Source organism: Colletotrichum destructivum, chromosome 10 (genome assembly GCF_034447905.1).
Source record: "Colletotrichum destructivum chromosome 10, complete sequence".
NCBI lineage: Eukaryota > Fungi > Ascomycota > Sordariomycetes > Glomerellales > Glomerellaceae > Colletotrichum > Colletotrichum destructivum.
In genome coordinates this window covers 1584251-1601304 of record NC_085905.1, presented here as the reverse complement: position 1 = coordinate 1601304, position 17054 = coordinate 1584251, and the positions used below count along the sequence as shown (strand labels likewise).

The window sequence follows — 17054 nt, the reverse complement described above, 5'->3', positions numbered from 1 at the left end:
GGGGCACCCGAGTCCCAGACTCCCGATTGGGGTCAAGTGGCTGAAGCTTCCACAAAGCGGCAGCGAATCACTGAGTACGTACCTTGCTCATGGTCACGGTGCGGAGCAGCTGTGCCTTTCGCATTGAGACCGTCAGTCAGTCAGTCAGACGCCAACCAGCACCAGAACCGGCCGTGCTGCCTTGGGTAGGTAACCTCCACAACGAAACCACATTCCACCTACCTGCCTGACCCTTTCGCCGCGTGCGTCGTATTCGATAGCTCTCTACGTCTACCCACTCCATTCGAATTCCAACCTCCCAATCGAAGCAATCCCAAGATCATTGCGCATCAACAACTCAAGGATGGATCCCCTCGAGGAGTCGCCATGGGGCGATTCGCAACCCACATCCGAGCCCTCGTCGCAGCCGCCCTCCCAGAATGAGCAGTCGACGTCGCAGACCTCGGCCAAGTCAGAGTCAGACGCACCCAGCACGGCCACATCCGCTTCCCGCCCGTCACGATCGGGTCCCGTCCGCCGACTCGTCTCCGCCCAACCCACGCGCCTCGAGGCCGTCGACGACCCCCTCGGTCCCCTGGGCCCTCTCGGCGCTCCCGCCGCCGCCGCGGACAGCGCCGCCGACGCCAGCCACGATGCTCCTCCAATCCCGCCGCAGAAGGAGCAGATGGTGATCCGCACCACGATGTCGTCCCAGCAGGATCGTCGTTCCGGCCCGGCCGACCCCCACCACATCGACGACGACGAGTACGACCGACCCTCGGGCCCAAGACAGCCGCCGCCCGTCCAGGCTGCCCACCCAAGTCCCGTGCGGACCCAGACCCAGCCGAGCGTGAGCGTTGAGCAGGCCAGCAAACCTAGCTTCCAGATCAGCGTGGGAGACCCGCACAAGGTCGGCGACTTGACCAGTTCGCACATTGTCTACTCTGTGCGGACCAAGGTACGACGACAGGATTCCAGAATCTCCTGGTTCTGGACGATGGGAGAGGCCCCGCGCTAACCATGTGCCGACAGACGTCTTCCAAGGCCTACAAGCAGTCCGAGTTCGAGGTAAAGCGCAGATACCGCGACTTCCTCTGGCTGTACAATACGCTGCACGGGAACAATCCCGGCGTCGTTGTCCCGCCTCCGCCGGAGAAGCAGGCCGTCGGCCGCTTCGAGAGTAATTTTGTCGAAGGGCGCCGGGCTGCCCTGGAGAAGATGCTGAACAAGACGGCCGCCCATCCCACCCTGCAGCACGACGCCGACCTGAAGCTCTTCCTCGAGAGTGAGTCGTTCAACGTCGACGTCAAGCACAAGGAGCGGAGGGACCCAATTCCAGGCGAGAGCAAGGGTGTGCTCGGCAGTCTGGGTATCAATGTTGGCAGCAGCAACAAGTTTGTCGAGCAGGACGATGTGAGTATCCATCTACGCTTGAACACGGGCGGGGAACAGGTCTGACATGGGTTTTTCTTTTCCAGTGGTTCCACGACCGTAAGGTCTACCTCGATGCGCTCGAGAATCAGCTCAAAGCCCTGCTAAAGGCGATGGAGACCATGGTTGGCCAGCGTAAGATGATGGCCGAGGCCGCGGGTGATTTCTCGGCATCCCTTCATGCGCTGTCAACGGTCGAGCTCTCACCTTCGCTGTCAGGGCCTCTCGACGCGCTGTCCGAGCTACAACTCACCATCCGCGATGTCTATGACCGCCAAGCCCAGCAAGATGTCCTGACATTTGGCATCATCATCGAGGAGTATATTCGTCTCATCGGGTCCGTCAAGCAGGCCTTCAGTCAAAGGCAAAAGGCCTTCCACTCTTGGCACTCTGCCGAGTCGGAGCTTCAGAAGAAGAAGAGCTCCCAGGACAAGCTCCTGAGGCAAGGCAAGAGCCAACAGGACAGGTTGAACCAGGTCAGTGCCGAGGTCGGTGACGCAGAGAGGAAGGTCCACCAGGCCAGGCTCCTTTTCGAGGACATGGGTCGTCTGATGAGGGCTGAGTTGGACCGCTTCGAGCGGGAGAAGGTGGAGGACTTCAAGAGTGGAGTTGAGACTTTCCTGGAGAGCGCGGTCGAGGCACAAAAAGAGGCATGTCCTGCACCCCCCCCCCCTTCCCCCTTATTCCCCGAGACGACATGACCAGCTAACAAACCATGACAGTTGATCGAGAAGTGGGAGACCTTCTTGATGCAGCTCGACGCTGAGGACGACGAGACCGTCTTTTACCGGCCGCCCGTCATTCAATCCTCGGGCAAGCCGCCCGGCGACACGGCCATTGACCGTGCTCGCGCCACCATCAACGACGACTCTGACTAGAAGCCCGAGATGCGGCGCCCGATGCTTCATTACATCATACCCACGCGTCACAGCAGCGGCTTTATCTTCGACCCGTCAGCCGAAAGCTGGGACCATTGAATGGAGTTGGAACAAGCGCATGTCGGCGCCTTTTTCTTGGTTGTTGGTTGTTGTTGTTGTTATTGTTGTACATATATGACAGTAGAAGCAACCCCTGGGGGTATGAGGGCTCTCCCGTAATTCGCCTCCCTTCCGACTACGTTTCTCTCTTATCTCTATCTAGTCCGGAAGCTGGCGTTCTGAAAAAATCAAAACCTCAACAGTTTTAGCTTCTTTTCTTTTCCTTATACACACTCACACACACACACACCATTTCGTCTGTTGCCATCGTACAAGGGGTCTCCCTCTTCCTCTCCGCTGCTATAGTGATGTGTCGTTTTCGGCATGCTTCCCTGTTTACTTCTTTCCCTTCTTCGCTGCCTTCTGGAGGGGCTCCTTTGCCTTCGGCTGAGGCTGCTGCACCGCGTACCCGCTGATCAAGTCGCCCATGTCGAAGGCATCGTCCTCCTCGTCGGGCTTGGCCGGGGCGGCCGTCTTGTCCTGCTCGACGGCCCCATCCTTTCCACCAGTAGTAGCAGCAGCAGCAGCAGGTGCCGCCGCCGTGGAGGCCTTGACGGCGGCGGCCTCATCTTCGGTAGGGGCCGCGGCCAGGTCGAAGCCGCGGCCGAAGCGCTCTCGGAAGGCGGCCAGCTTTCCAGCCTCGTCGACCTCGACGTTCTTGAGAGACTTGTCCGAGGGCTGCCAGAGGGCGTGGTTCCGAGAGTCCTTTACGGAACGGACGAGGGGTGCCGGAGACGTGGAGCGGACGGTGAAGGTGCTCCCGTCCGAGAGCTGGACAAGCTGGGTGAAGGTGTAGGGGCGGCGCGGGCGGGGGACGAAGGTTGCGGCACGGGTCTGGGTGAGGGACGTCCTCTGAATGGGCGTCGAGGCGTTGTAGGCTAGCGGCGAAGAGGAGGATGAGGAGGAGGACGCGATTGAGGTTGCAGCTATTCTGGGTCGGCAGCAGAGGAGGCTCGACGGCCGTGGGAGGTGGGTTGGGAGCTTGCTCATTTTCGTCTCGTTTAACGATGTCCTAGCGGGACGACCTTCAGGGCGCGGGAGATGCAGGCGGGAAGAGGGAGAGGTGACCGCGCGGGGTTCGAGTCGCCGAGGGGCGCGCGCGCGTTGAGGGAGAGAGGGTGGGAGTGGTAGGGCGGGCGTAGAGAGGCAAAAGAGGAAGGAAGCCTTTTTTTGGCGATGCACACGTCGTTGGCGGCCGTTGACCTCCTTGCGTCGCGCGAGACCAAAATTTCGGTTCGTCGGAGGCCGGGGAGTTCCGTGCACGGTCCCACAGGTCGGGTCACCTCAGTGGCGGTCGGGGGGGGGGCAAGAGGGAGAGAATGTGTCGTTGCTTATCGATAAGGAGATTTTTATGGAATTTCTTTCCTACAGCGGTGGATTTACATCACCGGAGCTGTAGCTATTGCAGGGGGGAAGGAAGAGCCTAAGAGGTCTCTTAGATCCTCCAATTCACCACTACACAGCGAAATACTACAGACAGGCGGCTTACTTGCCTCCATCGCACCACACTACAGGACATTTCTTAACTCCTTTGGCATTTGATCCAGCACGGATTGTTCCCTTCCCCGAACTGTCTGGACGGGAAATGGTACGGCGCATGCAATGAGCGGAGCTTGTATGCTTGCGACGGCGGTGCGACGGGCCGGCCGGGCGAGGACCGGAGTTGAGGGCGCGCGGAGGACCCTGGTCGGAGGATGTAAGCCAGCCCCTCGGTCTCTGTTTTCCTCGATTCAGTCGACGGCGGTAACTAACGCCGTACAGTCCCGGCCGAGAGCCAACAGTGCCCGCAATGGTCCATCGGCCACAACTCTCCTCGAACCAGCGAGCCCCGACGAGCGATCCACAACACCTCGGTGGCCCCGCGATCCTCGACATGGCGCACGAAGCCCTCCCAGCCGCCGACGTCGATACACAACTCGAAAGACGAGCTCCCGGAGCAGCTCCGCGGGGTGATGCGCCGGTTGGCGCACTCGGTGGTGGTCTGCACGGCGACGGACCGCCGGGGCCAGCCGCGGGGGATGACTATGTCGAGCTTCGTATCGCTGAGCATGGAGCCCGTGCCTCTGGTGACGTTCAACGTGAGGACGCCCAGCCGGACGCTGCAGGCCATAGAGGACGAGGGTGGGCTGTTCAACGTCCACGTGCTGGCCGAGGGCGCCGAGGGTGCGCGGGTTGCCGAGTGGTTCACGCGTGGCAACGCGGCGGGCGAGGGGCTGTTTCGGGAGCTGCCGGACGGCGTCGAGGTCTGCGAGGAGGACGGCGAGGCGCCCGTGCTGGAGGGACGCGGGGTCTTGTACGTGTTGAAGTGCAAGGTGCTCGGAGAGGGCATGGTGAGGGTGAGGGATCATGTCGTCATCGTCGGGGAGGTCGAGGAGGTCGTGAGGGGCGAGGGGGAGGGTTTCGGGCTCGTTTACGCGGACCGACGGTACCGAACCCTGGGGGAGGTCTTGGTCAAGGGAGAGGAGTGAGGCTGAAGACCGGGACTGGAAGCTGAAAGGCAAGGTGCTCAAACGGCTGGCAAGATAGGGCAAGGTAGAGCGTTCTGTGTGTCATGCATATGTAAAAGAGGATAGACTGTATACTATGCGAGAGTAACTTCGCCCACTTGGACAGACGGTTGGGGCTCATTTCGCATTCGGGGCGTGCTGTTCCGCGGATGCCCTAAACTGAACCGGCGAAATGTCACTGATACCAGAGATCACGTCAAACTACGAGCCACTATCACCGCCACCAGTCTGCATTGGTTACTGATTACTCCTGTCCGGTCAGCAGGGCCGGATACATATCGCAACAATCAAGTGGCCCCAGTTGCATCTCAATTTAGACACGTTGCTAAGCGTATTCATCCCTAGGCTGTCGGTCAATGAAGCAAGAAATGTGCCTATGTCTCTTTGAAGCTGTAAGTGTGACACTAAAAGTATATTGTTGAACCGGGCCGATAGGTTAATGGCAATTTCTATGGGATTGCGGGGTGGTAGATATTCGCCAGATGGGAATCTCAAAAATGGATATCGGGACATTGAGAAACGACGCAACAAGCCGATATATGCAAGTATGAGAGTGTGAGGTCTCGGGGATGCCGGGGCTCACAGGAATACTCTTCGTCACGAGAATTGTGACGTCTCGCATGCGTTTTAGCAGCAACTGACATACGCTTGGAACAGGATGAAAATCCCAATGATTACATTGTGGTGGTGGCGGATGAGACGATGTCGGCAGTTCTAGGAGACGACCGTCGGGGTTGTGGAGGCGGAGGCGGGGCGGGGCGGGCGGTGGACGACTGGCGGTTTCCGGTCGGCCACTGCCCGGAGGCGACCAGGAGCTTGCCGGCGGGCGGTTATTGACTGCATCTGAAGTGGTGTTTTGTGACACAATATAGAAACGCCGATGTCCGTGTTTGTCTGTCGGTAATGTTTGGATACCTGTTGGCCTGTGTTGGTTTCAGGCTTTGATGTGGAGTCGTTTTGCTGGTTTCCGTACCTAGGTACCTAAAAATGAAAGGGGAGGGGGGATGGGTTTGTTTGTGTTTTTTTCCTTTTCTTTAATTCAAAGCAGATTCTAGAATCATCGCCCGCGGCCCGCGGCCGGGCCCCCTTCATCCACGAGAGGCTCAAGCCTGACGTGTCTGCTGACCCTGATATGCAGCAGGAGCTGAAGGGAGAGATGAGACACTTGACATGATGCATGCATGTAATATTTTTCTCTCAATCAAGTGGCCACTGGTCTGGTCTGTACAAAATACAGATTGCCTCTGCGAGATGGCTTTTGCTTGAACGGATTGAAAAGAGAGGTTGTAAAAAGATAGGGACCGTGCAACAGCACCCCGGACGTTTGCAAAGGCCCGGGCGATTCAGAACATGGGGTATATGATACGCAGCACATACAGTACACTGGCCCAAGGTAAGCAGGTAGGCGGACTGGTAAGTTCCTCTTGGCAACGCCAGGACATGTGATTTAAGTCGCTGGCGGCATGGGGGAAACAACACGTCTGAGCCTTGCCAGTGAGTGGGGGACTTGGGGGACGGCTCCAGGGACCTTGTGAGGAGGGCATATCCAGCCCAACGCCCAGCTCGCAGAACAGGCGCCATCCTCTAGACCAGGCACTAGGCGCCGCACAGCAAGAAGCACGATTGGACGTTGATAGACGGCGAGGAGGCGTTGCATGCAGCCTGGTGTCAGTGCTGCCTTGTTCCGCCCTAGCATCTCGACAGAGTAAGTACCTACCTAAGGGTCCAGCCGATGCCCAGGACCATTTGACAGTGGAGGGGACAGAAGACTCCAGCAAACAGTGGAAGACACAGGAATGAATGAAGTTATGACTGACCTGGGTTCGCAAACGAGTAGAGACACAATGAATAGATAAAAAAATAAATAAAAATAGTAAGAAAGGTCCAATGAGGGGTAGTCGCGGATCAGATACACCAAAAATGGAAGAAAAAAGGACCAACAGTGGACCTGCCTCTCCACAGGGAGGCGGAAGGCAAGAGGCAAAACAACAGAAAGGCAAGAAGTCGTCTTTGCAGTGCTGCAGCCTGCTTGTCTGCCTCCAAGGGTGCCTCGTACCTACCTACCTAGGTATGCCAGATACCAAATGTGCCTTCCCATTCTCTTCTTTTCCATCCGCTGGAGAGGTGGAAGGAGAGCACGAAAAATAGGGACCCCCAGTGCCCCCGTCCCAGTGGCCCGCCCCACAAGGTGGCCGCCCTGCCTCTAGCCAATCAGTACATCCCGCACGGTTGCTGTGGTGGCAGGGCAAGCGAATCAGAGAAGGGTCTGGAAGGCCTGGAGGTGATGGAATCGCATAGAATTTCTGAGCTGGGGGGTGAGCGTCGCTGTCGCTGCTGGACGCTTTTTCTTTTTTAGCCTCCTCTTCCGCCGTCGTCTCGACTCTCTGACCTTTTTTCCCTTCCTCACATCACAAGTCTCTCTCCCTTTTCTTCCAATTTCTCTCTTCTCTCCTATCAAACAACCCAGAAGAAGCCCGAATTGTAGCAGCGAAAGAACTGCCACATTTCGTCGAGAAGTCATACTCTCAAAGGTAAGCTTGTTCTGACGCCTATCACCCCGCGTCGCCGCTTGGGAGCTGTGGCATCTCGAACGCCACCCTTGTTGCCCGCACCCATTGGATTTTCGTACTTGGTTGCTTGCTATTCAGTATCAGCCTCGTCGAGAAACCATCGTTCCCCTCTTCCGTCCTTTGCATCAATTCCGAGTCACACCAAACGGTTACCCTGTTTGCAGTATCGGAATTGGTGACGAGGCTGACCTCCCCGCCCCGCCCCTTCGCCTCCCCACACACCGTCAAACTCCCAAACCTCAACAAGTACTCAACTAACAAGTGTGGCCAGAATTACGACCGTTACGCCCGAGATACCCACATCATCCACAATGTCTAACCCCGAGACCTTCGAGTTTCAGGCCGAGATCTCTCAGCTCCTGTCTCTCATTATCAACACCGTCTACTCAAACAAGGAGATCTTCCTGCGTGAACTTGTCTCCAACGCCTCCGATGCCTTGGACAAGATCCGTTATGAGTCTCTCTCCGACCCCAGCAAGCTCGACTCGGGCAAGGACCTGAGAATCGACATCATCCCCGACAAGGAGAACAAGACCCTCACCATCCGTGACACCGGTATTGGTTTCACCAAGGCTGTAAGTTGCCCACCATTGTTCCACACCGCAGTCTTTACGAAATAGTTCTAATATATTCCCCTCAGGACCTCGTCAACAACCTTGGTACCATTGCCCGCTCCGGCACTAAGCAGTTCATGGAGGCCCTCACCGCTGGCGCCGACATTTCCATGATCGGTCAGTTCGGTGTTGGTTTCTACTCTGCCTACCTTGTCGCCGACAAGGTCACCGTCATCTCCAAGCACAACGATGACGAGCAGTACGTCTGGGAGTCCTCTGCCGGTGGCACCTTCTCCATCACCCCCGACACCGAGGGTGAGCCTCTCGGCCGCGGCACCAAGATCATCCTCCACCTGAAGGATGAGCAGACCGACTACCTCAACGAGGCCAAGATCAAGGAGGTCATCAAGAAGCACTCCGAGTTCATCTCGTACCCCATCTACCTCCACGTCACCAAGGAGACTGAGAAGGAGGTCCCTGATGAGGAGGCCGAGGCCACCGAGACCACCGAGGACGACGACAAGAAGCCCAAGATCGAGGAGGTCGACGACGAGGAGGAGGACAAGGAGAAGAAGCCCAAGACCAAGAAGGTCAAGGAGACCTCTATCGAGGAGGAGGAGTTGAACAAGCAGAAGCCCATCTGGACCCGCAACCCCCAGGACATCAACCAGGAGGAGTACGCTTCCTTCTACAAGTCCCTCTCCAACGACTGGGAGGACCACCTCGCCGTCAAGCATTTCTCTGTTGAGGGTCAGCTTGAGTTCCGCGCCATCCTCTTCGTCCCCAAGCGCGCTCCCTTCGACCTGTTCGAGACCAAGAAGACCAAGAACAACATCAAGCTCTACGTCCGCCGCGTCTTCATCACCGATGATGCCACCGACCTCATCCCTGAGTGGCTCAGCTTCGTCAAGGGTGTCGTCGACTCTGAGGACCTTCCCCTCAACCTGTCTCGTGAAACTCTTCAGCAGAACAAGATCATGAAGGTTATCAAGAAGAACATTGTCAAGAAGGCTCTCGAGCTCTTCCAGGAGATCGCTGAGGACAAGGAGCAGTTTGACAAGTTCTACTCTGCCTTCTCCAAGAACCTCAAGCTCGGCATCCACGAGGACTCCCAGAACCGTAACATTCTCGCCAAGCTCCTCCGCTTCAACTCCACCAAGTCTGGCGATGAGCTCACCTCCCTCACCGACTACGTCACTCGCATGCCCGAGGTCCAGAAGAACATCTACTACATCACCGGCGAGTCCATCAAGGCTGTCACCAAGTCTCCCTTCCTTGACTCCCTCAAGGACAAGAACTTCGAGGTCCTCTACCTCGTCGACCCCATCGACGAGTACGCCATGACTCAGCTCAAGGAGTTTGAGGGCAAGAAGCTTGTCGACATCACCAAGGACTTCGAGCTCGAGGAGACCGAGGAGGAGAAGGTCCAGCGCGAGAAGGAGGAGAAGGAGTTCGAGAGCCTTGCCAAGAGCCTCAAGAACGTCCTCGGCGACAAGGTCGAGAAGGTTGTCGTTTCCCACAAGCTCGTTGGCGCCCCCTGCGCCATCCGCACTGGCCAGTTCGGTTGGTCCGCCAACATGGAGCGTATCATGAAGGCCCAGGCTCTCCGTGACACCTCCATGTCCTCGTACATGTCTTCCAAGAAGACGTTCGAGATCTCCCCCAAGAGCACCATCATCAAGGAGCTCAAGAGCAAGGTCGAGACCGACGGCGAGAACGACCGTACCGTCAAGTCTATTGTCCAGCTCCTGTTCGAGACCTCCCTTTTGGTCTCTGGCTTCACCATTGAGGAGCCCGCCAGCTTTGCCGAGCGCATCCACAAGCTTGTCCAGCTCGGCCTGAACATTGATGAGGAGGAGGAGAAGACCGAGAGCGCGCCCACCGCCGACACGTCCGCTGTTGAGACCGGCGACAGCGCCATGGAGGAGGTTGACTAAATGATCTTTGGGGTGGAAAACGGGATACCAGAGAAAAGTTCATTGGAGTTGGACGGTTTTCGGTTTTAATTGCGACTTCGAAATGATTTTCATAATTCCCTTCCCATACCTAGACGTATGGGTGTATTCTAGCTAGCCCGTCATTCATGATCATGAGACAGATGAGGTAGACGCTGAATTGGAACGTTAAGACAAACATTTGTGTTAGCGATTTGATCTCGGAGTGGTATTGACATGCCTAACCCTATCTGCCCCCCGCCCAAGCCGGCGTCAGTTATGCTGCTAACGTTAGTGTAGTCAGGTTCTACTGGCTGACAATGGAACTCAGCCCTTTAATCTAGTCTTGCTGAGTTGTCTGAATTGTGTTGTTTGTGTCGCTTGCTTTTTTTACACGGTCCAACTGGCACCCGTGAATTGTGGACTAGCGATGACTGTTGACCCCGCTTGATAAAATCCGTCTCTGTAATCATAAACATCTTGTAAAGCCCCTTTGGCTCAGTGGTAGAGCGTCGCACTCGTACTCACCCGTCATGCGAAGGTCCACGGTTCAATCCCGTGAGGGGGCATTCCTTTTGCTATTTTAAAAACACAGTTATTTTTTCTTCTATTTTTTACAACTATTATTAACAGATAGTAGTAGAAAAGAAGTAGGAAAGGAACATTCTCTTATCAGCTAGTAAGTTAGCTAGTTAGTTGCATTTAGGCTTCTTTCTTTATAACTCTAGACTTTAAGTGTAAGCTAAGTAAGTAAGCTTATAAGTATTAGGAGATTTATGTCTACGTTAGATATAATATTATTAAAACCAGGCATAATCTTGTTTATCTGGACATTTCTTCATTTTTAGACTGCGTCTTTGTTTGGTGGAGGTCTAGATGCGAGTTTAAACTTGCCTAAAGAGATATCATGTCCAACTTCACTCAACAACTGGTCCGGCAGCCCTCACCTCTCACCTTCCTCCTCCCCCCTCGGATCTCACCGCCATTCCACTCCTCGCCGTCGACTAACACAACCTCACAGTTCGGAACATCCACCGTCCCCTTGGTCCCCTCGGGCGTCCGAATCTCGGCCTCCAGCACGCCCCCGTCCCCGGCTAGGACCACGGCGCCGAACTCGCCTCCCTTAGCGTCCTTCCACCCGGCCTCGACCCTCCTAAGGTCCCCGAGCTGCGGCCGGAACACCCACTTCTTCCACCCGACAACCTCAAGCCCGACGACCTTGAAGCTCAGCGCCTGCGTCGGCCCCGTCGACCAACTGTGCGACAGCGACGTGTACGCCGCGTCGAAATTGTAGCCGCGTCGCGAGCGGTAGTAGAGCGACCCGTTAGCGCTCATGCCCTCGATCAGCGTCTCGCCCGTCATCAGCGGCGAGTCGAGCATGTATCCCCACGTGCGCCGCATGAGGAGCAACCCGCGGCGAGGCTTACCGGCCGCCAGGTGGGCGAGCACCTCGACGCTCGAGATGAACGGCGAGATAGTGTCCGGCAGCTCGGGCGTGACGGGGCCGATGTCGTTCCAGTTGCCGAGGAGCGCGGCCGAGACGGCCGACGCCTGGGCGGGGGACGTCGTGAGGTTGTAGTAGAGAGCCAGCGCGTTGCCGTCCTGGGGGAACAGGCGCGTGCCGGCGTCGGTCTCGTTGTCGCGGAAGAGGAACGCTGAGGGGTCCCAGAGGACGGCGTTGTAGGCCGCCTTGAGCCTCGCCGCCGCCGCCGCCCAGGTCCCGGCCTGCGCGCCGCGACCGTTGGCCTCGGTGGCCGTGTCGGCCGCCAGGTCCGCGAGGGCGTGCAGCGCGTGGTAGTTCAGCGCATTGAGGGCGCTGTTGAAGCCGCCGCCGCCGAGGCGGGCCCAGTCGTTCGGCTCGACCTGCTCGGCGAGCCCGACTTCGTTGTCGAGGGCGCGGACGATATAGGCCGCGCCCGCCGAGATGTTGCTCCAGCGGGCGTCGACCCAGTTGGAGTCGGAGGTGAAGACGGCGTAGTTGAAGCACGCGATCAGCGTCCAGGCGTGGTACGTGTCGCTGCGCGCGCCGCGGCGCCAGGACCCCGTCGTCGGCCCCGCGAAGGGCAGCGCGCCTGTGGACGCGTTCTGGTAGATGAACATGGTCTCGAGGGCGTAGTAGACGGACTCAAGGCCGACGTCGCCGAGGCCGAGGTAGGCCGTCGTGCCCGCGATGCCGAGGTCGCCGGGCCATACGGCGCGGTCGCGCTTTGCGCCGTCGAGGAGCATGGGCCCTTCGGCGCCGAGCGTCGCGTTGTAGGCCCAGCCGTCCTTGACCTGCGGCAGCCAGCGGCTGGTGTTGGGCGGCGCGATGTTGGTCTGCGCTGTGAAGACGCCGGCGTACCACGCCCGGACGAGGAGGTCGTCGTCGGGCGTGTGGAAGTGGCCAGAGTAGTCGCTGGGGTCGTCCTGCGAGGGAGAGTAGCCGAGGTGGCAGACGATGGAGGAGATTGTCACGGGGCGGAAGGCGTGGATCGTGACGAACTTGAAGCCGCCGCGGAAGCGCTCCGTGGGCATGGTGTAGCGGGACGAGGAGGTGGTGGCGAGGGTCACGTTGAGAGCCTTGTCGTAGTCCTGGGTCGGCACTGCGCCCGTGTCGTCCGAGATGGCGCGGACGAAGGCCGGGGACTCGGCGAAGGCGAGGGAGAAGTGCGGTCCCGACGAGCCCTCCGTCGTCTCCTGAGTGGTCACGTCGTCCGTCTCTGTGGTCAAGGAGAGGAGCCCGCCGACGTAGCCAAAGTCGAGGGAGACTTGACCGCCGGGCCGTAACGAGAGGATGTAAGTGCCATCGTCGGCCGACGTCATCTCGGCGGCGCCGGAGATGGCGTAGATCTGTTTGGGGAGAACGGTGCGCGATGACGGGCTCTTAATGTATGCCTCCCACGGCCGGGACGGATCCGGATCCGTGGTACTAGCCGACACCAGGAAGGGGCACAGAAAGAGTGCGAACCGGAGAAATCGTGCCATCGTCAAGGAAGGCCGTCGTGATGGACAGCGGGTGGGCGTGGTGGGAGTGAGCGGGAGCGGGAGCGTGCCATTTCTGACGTCGTAACGCGGCGTGAGGGTGTTATTTCAATGAACATGGCTGCCGCTTGATGTCTTGGCCTGCTTCGTTTTTGGACTTCCAGCATAGCGGGTATGTAACCCTGCCATGGACGATGGAAGAATTCCCCCCGCGTTGTTCAAGGGAAGTGAGGGGACGTCGGGGTAAATCTGGAGCGAACCGGCGAGCGAGTCCGGGGTTTGCAGATCCCGCAGGGCGGGGGTTGCATCGGGGCCTCGGAGGAGCATCGCAACCTCGACCCTTCTCGTTTCCGCGTCTTGTTGATTTCAGTCTCCTCCCCCTGCCGCCAAGAGGTTGGGTAGAAAGAAGGTGATACTAATGGAGTTTAGTTAGTTAGGTGTGTCATGTATGGTGATGGCATCGCAGCATGCAACCAAGCCTATCTATCTATGTGTGCACCGCTGACTAGGTCTGGCCGCCTCGGTCCTTGGTGATGAAAGGGAGCGGAAGTGTTTATGTCATTTTCTCTTCAACATTCCCATGATATTCCGACTTTGAGATATCGTCTCTTGAACGATTCCACTCCGCAACATGTATGCGATATTCCACACTGGAACCTCTTGATTTGTCCCCATCTGGAGCAACGATGCATTGATAGCTAGGAGGAGGGACAATAAATATACAAACCTCTTTTTCATACTTCTCTTCCTTGCTCTCAACACATACAATATTGTATTCACGGGTAACGCTTCAATTAACAAGTGTTCACGGAATGTTGCTGCAGACTTGACCAAGCTGAAGACCCCTTAAATGACTCTCTATCAGTAGAACCCTATCTTGCTGACAACCAAATAGTACTGTTGGGCGTGTCATAAGAAGAAAATGGTTGACTTATGCCTCGAAGCCAAGTAAGACATATGTCGCTGACGGATCTCAGGTAGACTCATCTACTGAAGTTCCCGCTATCTGTTGACGTCTCCCCTCCGTGGATACGCACCGAAGAATACGCAGACAGCTGAGTGGACAGTACCGCCGTATCAGCACCAAGAAAATCGGCAGACAGAAAGAGCATGTCTAGATAGATAGACCTAGATCAGCAGCTGACTTAACTTTGCCGTATATACAGTTGTCGCTGTCTAGTCAGGACCCGCCGTGGACAAACGAGTAGCCCATCCGTTCAACTGTGTGGTTTCTCAGACTTCCCCATGCCCACCGCCGCACTGCACGTAAGCTCCTCTGCTGTCTTTATGGCGGCTTCCTAGAGAACGACCCGCTGCTTTGCCTTGAGGGCACGAATCCAGAGCTAGAGATTGGTTCTCTCACCTAAGGAGAGGACTGCAGAGCATGGCTAGCCTACCCGCCATGCTGCTTGTTAGTCATAGGGGCACGAGCAATCCATCCCGTTGCTCTCGTGCCTGCCAGTCTGTAGCATCTCGCCCAATTAGCCCTACGTGTCACTCTAAACGTACCTGCAACCTCCTTTTCAAATCCCAGCCCAGGAACCCTCTCATCATGTACATAACAGAAACCGGAAACACCAAGACCTCTTCGTCCACCAGCTTTAAACCACCTTTGGTCGTCGAGATATGGCACCCGACTGGGCGGACAAGAAGCGCCGCTACGTAGGAGACGGCGTCCACAACCCGCCGCTAGACAGCGACGGGCCTTGATAGGCACTCACTAGCACCATGGGGGCTCCCGTGGTCTGGCGTCGTGGGTCGGCGGTCCACTCTAGAGACGCCATGCTGAGGGGCCAGCCGTCGGTCGCTCCTAGGCGGCCGCATCCAAATCCAGGAGGGAAACAAGCAATATGGTTTGAAGCCTGGAAAAGGAGAGAAGTATGGCCAGGGTGATGGGTCATTCTCCCTCAAGCCACGCCGCACGGCTACAGAGCATAGTATTGCTCTCCTGGCGCGATAGACTCGCATCATTCGACCACATCGAATTCGCTTCGGCCAACGAGCAGCAAACGCCTACGAGACCGGTTGGCTTGACTAGGACCGACCATCACTCCACTCGGAGCCGTCATCGATACCTCAGCCGAACCCTCTCGAGCAAGGTTCTCACGGACATAGTGTGCCGGCTGGGTGATTCGCTGATGGGTTAGTTTCCAGCCGAGCTCTTTTTTGTCGCGGTCCACCGACGGTCATCGCAATCAAGCCTGTGTGCAACGCTTTGAAGAAGAAAAATTGGGCATTTTCTGCGTGGTGAAAGAAGGAAAAGAAGCGCCTGGGGAGATGGGGCTGATCAAGTAGTCGTTTTGCCAACTCATCAAGCTCTGGGCTAGCTGATGGTTAGCCCCGTGTCTCAGCCGAGCCCAGCCTCCCGCGAGGACCCCCAAATGCCGTCAAGGGAAGAGACTGGGTCCCTTTCGAGCGTTCCCTCTCGTCGGTGGGTGTGGTGAGCTCGGGTGTGTGGTGGTCCTGGCTTCCTTCAACCTGGCGCGCTAATCCCGCGTCTGTGAGAATGCGCCGTGCGCTACTTGTACTTGTGGAGGTTTGGACGGGCGGGCAATTAACTGGATTAGCCCCTCCTCGCCCGTGCGGGCCCGTAGAAACAACGAAAACGGATTCCTATGAGATGAGGGAGGGTGGGAAAGGAAAACTCTAACCCTCGTTCCTCCTGTCAACAACAGGCGCCGTGATGGGTGTGAACGAGTGTGAAAGCTGTGGCTGCTCGCACCTTGGATTCGTCACGTTACTTGCTAGACCCAGGACGACAGATCACGCACCCTTGCTTGTCTAATCGACCCAGGCCAATGAAAGTACAGAAACCCCTGCGCACCTGAACTGGCCCCCAGCTCGGGGATCTCTGGCGGCTACGATTGGAGAGGTGACAGGGGCCACAGGGTGGGCTCGACGTTGGTCCCAATGTTATCTGCGTCAAGAATCGAAGGAGGATTTCGATGATGGGCTCAGTGCTCGGGCCCGCTTCTGTTTCTGCCGACACAAGTGACTCGTTTGCGGTAGGCCGTAGATGATCCAGTATGGCGGCCTTGTTTGTTGGAGATGCCCAGTGCCCAGTGCCTGACCTGATGCCCAGGTTTTGCGTTTTCTCTCGGAGTCAGCGAGACGATCCTAGCCGGGCCATCGCCGCAAGTACCGAGTACATGGCGATGGATGTGGGGTAAGGTACGTATGTGGTGTAGCACTTGGTCCGAGAAATCGCTTAGATGTGCGATCCCAAAGACAAGACAAGATGCAACTGTGAAACGCCACAGAAAGCAGCAATGGACCGTTGGCGATGAGCCACCCGAGACCCGCTTCGCCGGGCCTGAATGCCACGTCACCAGCCTCACGGGTCCAGCGAATGCATGGGTTGCGGATGAGGCGTGTGGCGGAGTGCAGCTTTTTGCTCCAGGTTGCCTCACTACCGTCGCCTTGAGCGCCACCACACCGTCGACAACGCCATTGCGAGTTGCTTTTGGCAGGGATCCTGTTCTTGGGGCATGCAGCGCAGGCGCAGGCCGGTTGTCGGCCCTGGCAGAGTCTGATTTAGACGCGGCCAGCGCATAATAGTCGCCACAGTCGAGCTGCAAGTCTCAGCTGCTCTCGTCTAGTCGGTTGCCCTGCCATTTTGCTCCCATCATATTCAGACACTGACGCCTGATGTTTACCGACATATGTGGCCCAGAGATGACGGCCGCCCTGTGTGGGTTTATTCCTTGTAGTATGGCTGGTATGACGGACTGATCGAGTCATCCAGGTAGCTCGCCGCTCTGAGATCGATTCGTGGGTCGGTCTGGGCCATGAAAACCAGGCCGTGTTGCTATTCTCGTCGTGTCGTGCAGCATTTTCCACCAACACGAACGGCCAATGTTACGATTTTGTCATTTTCCTGCATTCCGGGCCGGCCGGTGTGTTGGTCGACCCTATCCTGAGTTTTTATGACGGGCCACATCTGCGACGGCGTCTGTTTTCTTTTCGGGTGGATTTTTTTTTCTTTCCGCTTTATTTACCAAACATAGCTTTTGCGGGAGGGCGTCGGGGCCGGTCGAAAACTTGGAACGAGATGTCATCTCTGACTAAAGGGGCCTTGATACCAATATCACCTCCTTTTCGACGCAATAGCCCTGAAAGAGAAATGTCGTCGTCAAGTCGA

The 17054-nt window shown here is 57.2% G+C and overlaps 6 protein-coding genes across 6 annotated transcripts; 3 read left to right on the top strand and 3 right to left on the bottom strand.

Annotated features, from left to right (window-relative positions):
* Positions 1 to 129: 129 nt before the first annotated feature.
* CDEST_14758 (Putative sorting nexin/Vps5-like, AH/BAR domain superfamily, PX domain superfamily) lies at positions 130 to 2720 on the top strand. The gene is made up of 4 exons (XM_062930914.1): positions 130 to 937; positions 1012 to 1392; positions 1458 to 2060; positions 2133 to 2720. Exons 1-4 carry the CDS (start codon positions 344 to 346, stop codon positions 2286 to 2288), a joined length of 1734 nt encoding a protein of 577 aa, XP_062786965.1. The 5' UTR covers positions 130 to 343; the 3' UTR covers positions 2289 to 2720.
* Position 2721: 1 nt separating this feature from the next.
* Positions 2722 to 3579, bottom strand: CDEST_14757 (Putative large ribosomal subunit protein bL31m). The gene has a single exon (XM_062930913.1). The coding sequence runs from the start codon at positions 3375 to 3377 to the stop codon at positions 2724 to 2726; it is 654 nt and encodes a 217-aa protein (XP_062786964.1). The 5' UTR covers positions 3378 to 3579; the 3' UTR covers positions 2722 to 2723.
* Positions 3580 to 3786: 207 nt separating this feature from the next.
* Positions 3787 to 5039, top strand: CDEST_14756 (Putative flavin reductase like domain, FMN-binding split barrel). The gene is made up of 2 exons (XM_062930912.1): positions 3787 to 4083; positions 4149 to 5039. The coding sequence occupies exons 1-2, from the start codon at positions 3990 to 3992 to the stop codon at positions 4853 to 4855; spliced, it is 801 nt and encodes a 266-aa protein (XP_062786963.1). The 5' UTR covers positions 3787 to 3989; the 3' UTR covers positions 4856 to 5039.
* Positions 5040 to 7250: 2211 nt separating this feature from the next.
* CDEST_14755 (Putative Heat shock protein Hsp90 family) lies at positions 7251 to 10167 on the top strand. The gene is made up of 3 exons (XM_062930911.1): positions 7251 to 7425; positions 7736 to 8039; positions 8105 to 10167. Exons 2-3 carry the CDS (start codon positions 7776 to 7778, stop codon positions 9953 to 9955), a joined length of 2115 nt encoding a protein of 704 aa, XP_062786962.1. The 5' UTR covers positions 7251 to 7425; positions 7736 to 7775; the 3' UTR covers positions 9956 to 10167.
* Positions 10168 to 10736: 569 nt separating this feature from the next.
* On the bottom strand, positions 10737 to 13239 carry CDEST_14754 (Putative six-hairpin glycosidase superfamily, alpha-L-rhamnosidase, six-hairpin glycosidase). Its single transcript, XM_062930910.1, has one exon. The coding sequence runs from the start codon at positions 12914 to 12916 to the stop codon at positions 10874 to 10876; it is 2043 nt and encodes a 680-aa protein (XP_062786961.1). The 5' UTR covers positions 12917 to 13239; the 3' UTR covers positions 10737 to 10873.
* Positions 13240 to 14211: 972 nt separating this feature from the next.
* On the bottom strand, positions 14212 to 14697 carry CDEST_14753 (uncharacterized protein; the record flags this gene model as incomplete). The annotated part of the gene is made up of 3 exons (XM_062930909.1): positions 14212 to 14256; positions 14423 to 14602; positions 14635 to 14697. 3 exons carry the CDS (start codon positions 14695 to 14697, stop codon positions 14212 to 14214), a joined length of 288 nt encoding a protein of 95 aa, XP_062786960.1.
* Between the last annotated feature and the right edge of the window lie 2357 nt (positions 14698 to 17054).

Coding starts and splice junctions, on each gene's coding strand:
- CDEST_14758 (XM_062930914.1), top strand. CDS start 344: ATGGATCCCCTCGAGGAGTCGCCATGGGGCGATTCGCAACCCACATCC. Junction 1,393..1,457: donor AGTTTGTCGAGCAGGACGAT/GTGAGTATCCAT, acceptor TTTCTTTTCCAG/TGGTTCCACGACCGTAAGGT. Junction 2,061..2,132: donor CGGTCGAGGCACAAAAAGAG/GCATGTCCTGCA, acceptor AAACCATGACAG/TTGATCGAGAAGTGGGAGAC.
- CDEST_14757 (XM_062930913.1), bottom strand. CDS start 3,377: ATGAGCAAGCTCCCAACCCACCTCCCACGGCCGTCGAGCCTCCTCTGC.
- CDEST_14756 (XM_062930912.1), top strand. CDS start 3,990: ATGAGCGGAGCTTGTATGCTTGCGACGGCGGTGCGACGGGCCGGCCGG. Junction 4,084..4,148: donor GAGGACCCTGGTCGGAGGAT/GTAAGCCAGCCC, acceptor AACGCCGTACAG/TCCCGGCCGAGAGCCAACAG.
- CDEST_14755 (XM_062930911.1), top strand. CDS start 7,776: ATGTCTAACCCCGAGACCTTCGAGTTTCAGGCCGAGATCTCTCAGCTC. Junction 8,040..8,104: donor GTATTGGTTTCACCAAGGCT/GTAAGTTGCCCA, acceptor TATTCCCCTCAG/GACCTCGTCAACAACCTTGG.
- CDEST_14754 (XM_062930910.1), bottom strand. CDS start 12,916: ATGGCACGATTTCTCCGGTTCGCACTCTTTCTGTGCCCCTTCCTGGTG.